Here is a 961-nt window from a genome sequence, read left to right as displayed (position 1 = left end):
GGGGGGCGCGGGGCACCCGGGGCCGCCGGACTTGCGGGTGATCGTCCTCTGCACAGAGGGGAGCTGGGAAGGGGCGGGGGTGACCTTGGCCCGGAGCAGTTCTTTTTCGAGATTTACACGCACGCTAACAGGAACAGAGAGCGGGGCGGCCAGAGGCGGGGGCAGAGCAGGCGGCTGTGGACACCCTCGGCTGGGGGCCGCGGGGGACGGGCTGGTCTGCTGCCCTGGGGCCCTCCCGGCCCGGGGGATGCAGGCTGTGGTGACCGCAGGGGCTGTCCCCGGCCGGCCCCGGGAGAGGAGGAGACTGAGCAGAGGCCCTCACCCAGGCCGGCGTAGGTCCTCCGCTTGGTCAGGCTGGCCGCCTTGACCAGGAACATGCAGGACTGGTGCGTCATCCACGCGCAGAACGCCAGCAGCAGGGCCCCCAGGGCAGGATCATCATGGGGAAGCCCACGGCCACCGACATCATGAAGCCGGCCCGCATCATCTCCGTCACCAGGTTGGACGGAAAGTGGATGAGCACGTTGCCCGCCGTGGCCTCCGCGAAGCTCACGTACCCGAAGAAGCCCACCTGGGGTGAGAAGCAGGTGGCGGGTGCGTGGTGAAGGGGCCCTGGGTGCTGCCTGACAGCGGCAGCGGGGAGGGGTGACCGGGCTGTTCCCGTCTGCCCTGAGCGTACGGCGCCGCCCCGCACCCCCGGGAACCCCGAGGGCGTGGGGCTGGGCAGAAACCCGCCCGGGGCGGCGGCACCGTCCGGACACACCGCGGCCGGCAGCCCCCGGGGCCGGCCCTACCGTGACGTAGAAGGTGGTGACCACGTTGAGGGAGGAGGCGAATATGGAGCTCATGGTCTTCACCGACGGCTCGTCCAGGCTGTCGTAGGTGGGCAGCACCTGGCTGTGTGGACACTGGCGCTGCACACGCCGCAGGAGGCCGCCGCGGGCCGCCCATGGGGGGGCGT

General features: G+C 71.5%; 1 protein-coding gene across 1 annotated transcript in view; it reads right to left on the bottom strand.

Moving 5' to 3' along the window:
• The window catches only part of LOC105854625 (putative sodium-coupled neutral amino acid transporter 10), a 9,674-nt gene that overhangs the window by 2,734 nt on the left and 5,979 nt on the right, over positions 1-961 (bottom strand). Inside the window, exons 2-3 of the mRNA XM_012734756.1 lie at positions 795-897; positions 323-571 (exon numbers count right to left, since the gene is read on the bottom strand). Coding sequence (XP_012590210.1) covers positions 392-571; positions 795-897 — 283 coding nt within the window. The 3' untranslated portion in view covers positions 323-391. The remainder of the gene's footprint in view (positions 1-322; positions 572-794; positions 898-961) is intronic.

Source organism: Condylura cristata, unplaced genomic scaffold, assembly GCF_000260355.1.
Source record: "Condylura cristata isolate star-nosed mole 26May11 unplaced genomic scaffold, ConCri1.0 scaffold00068, whole genome shotgun sequence".
NCBI classification, from domain to species: Eukaryota; Metazoa; Chordata; class Mammalia; order Eulipotyphla; family Talpidae; genus Condylura; species Condylura cristata.
Note: the sequence above shows the minus strand (reverse complement) of the source record. Positions and strands in the feature narration are given on the sequence as shown.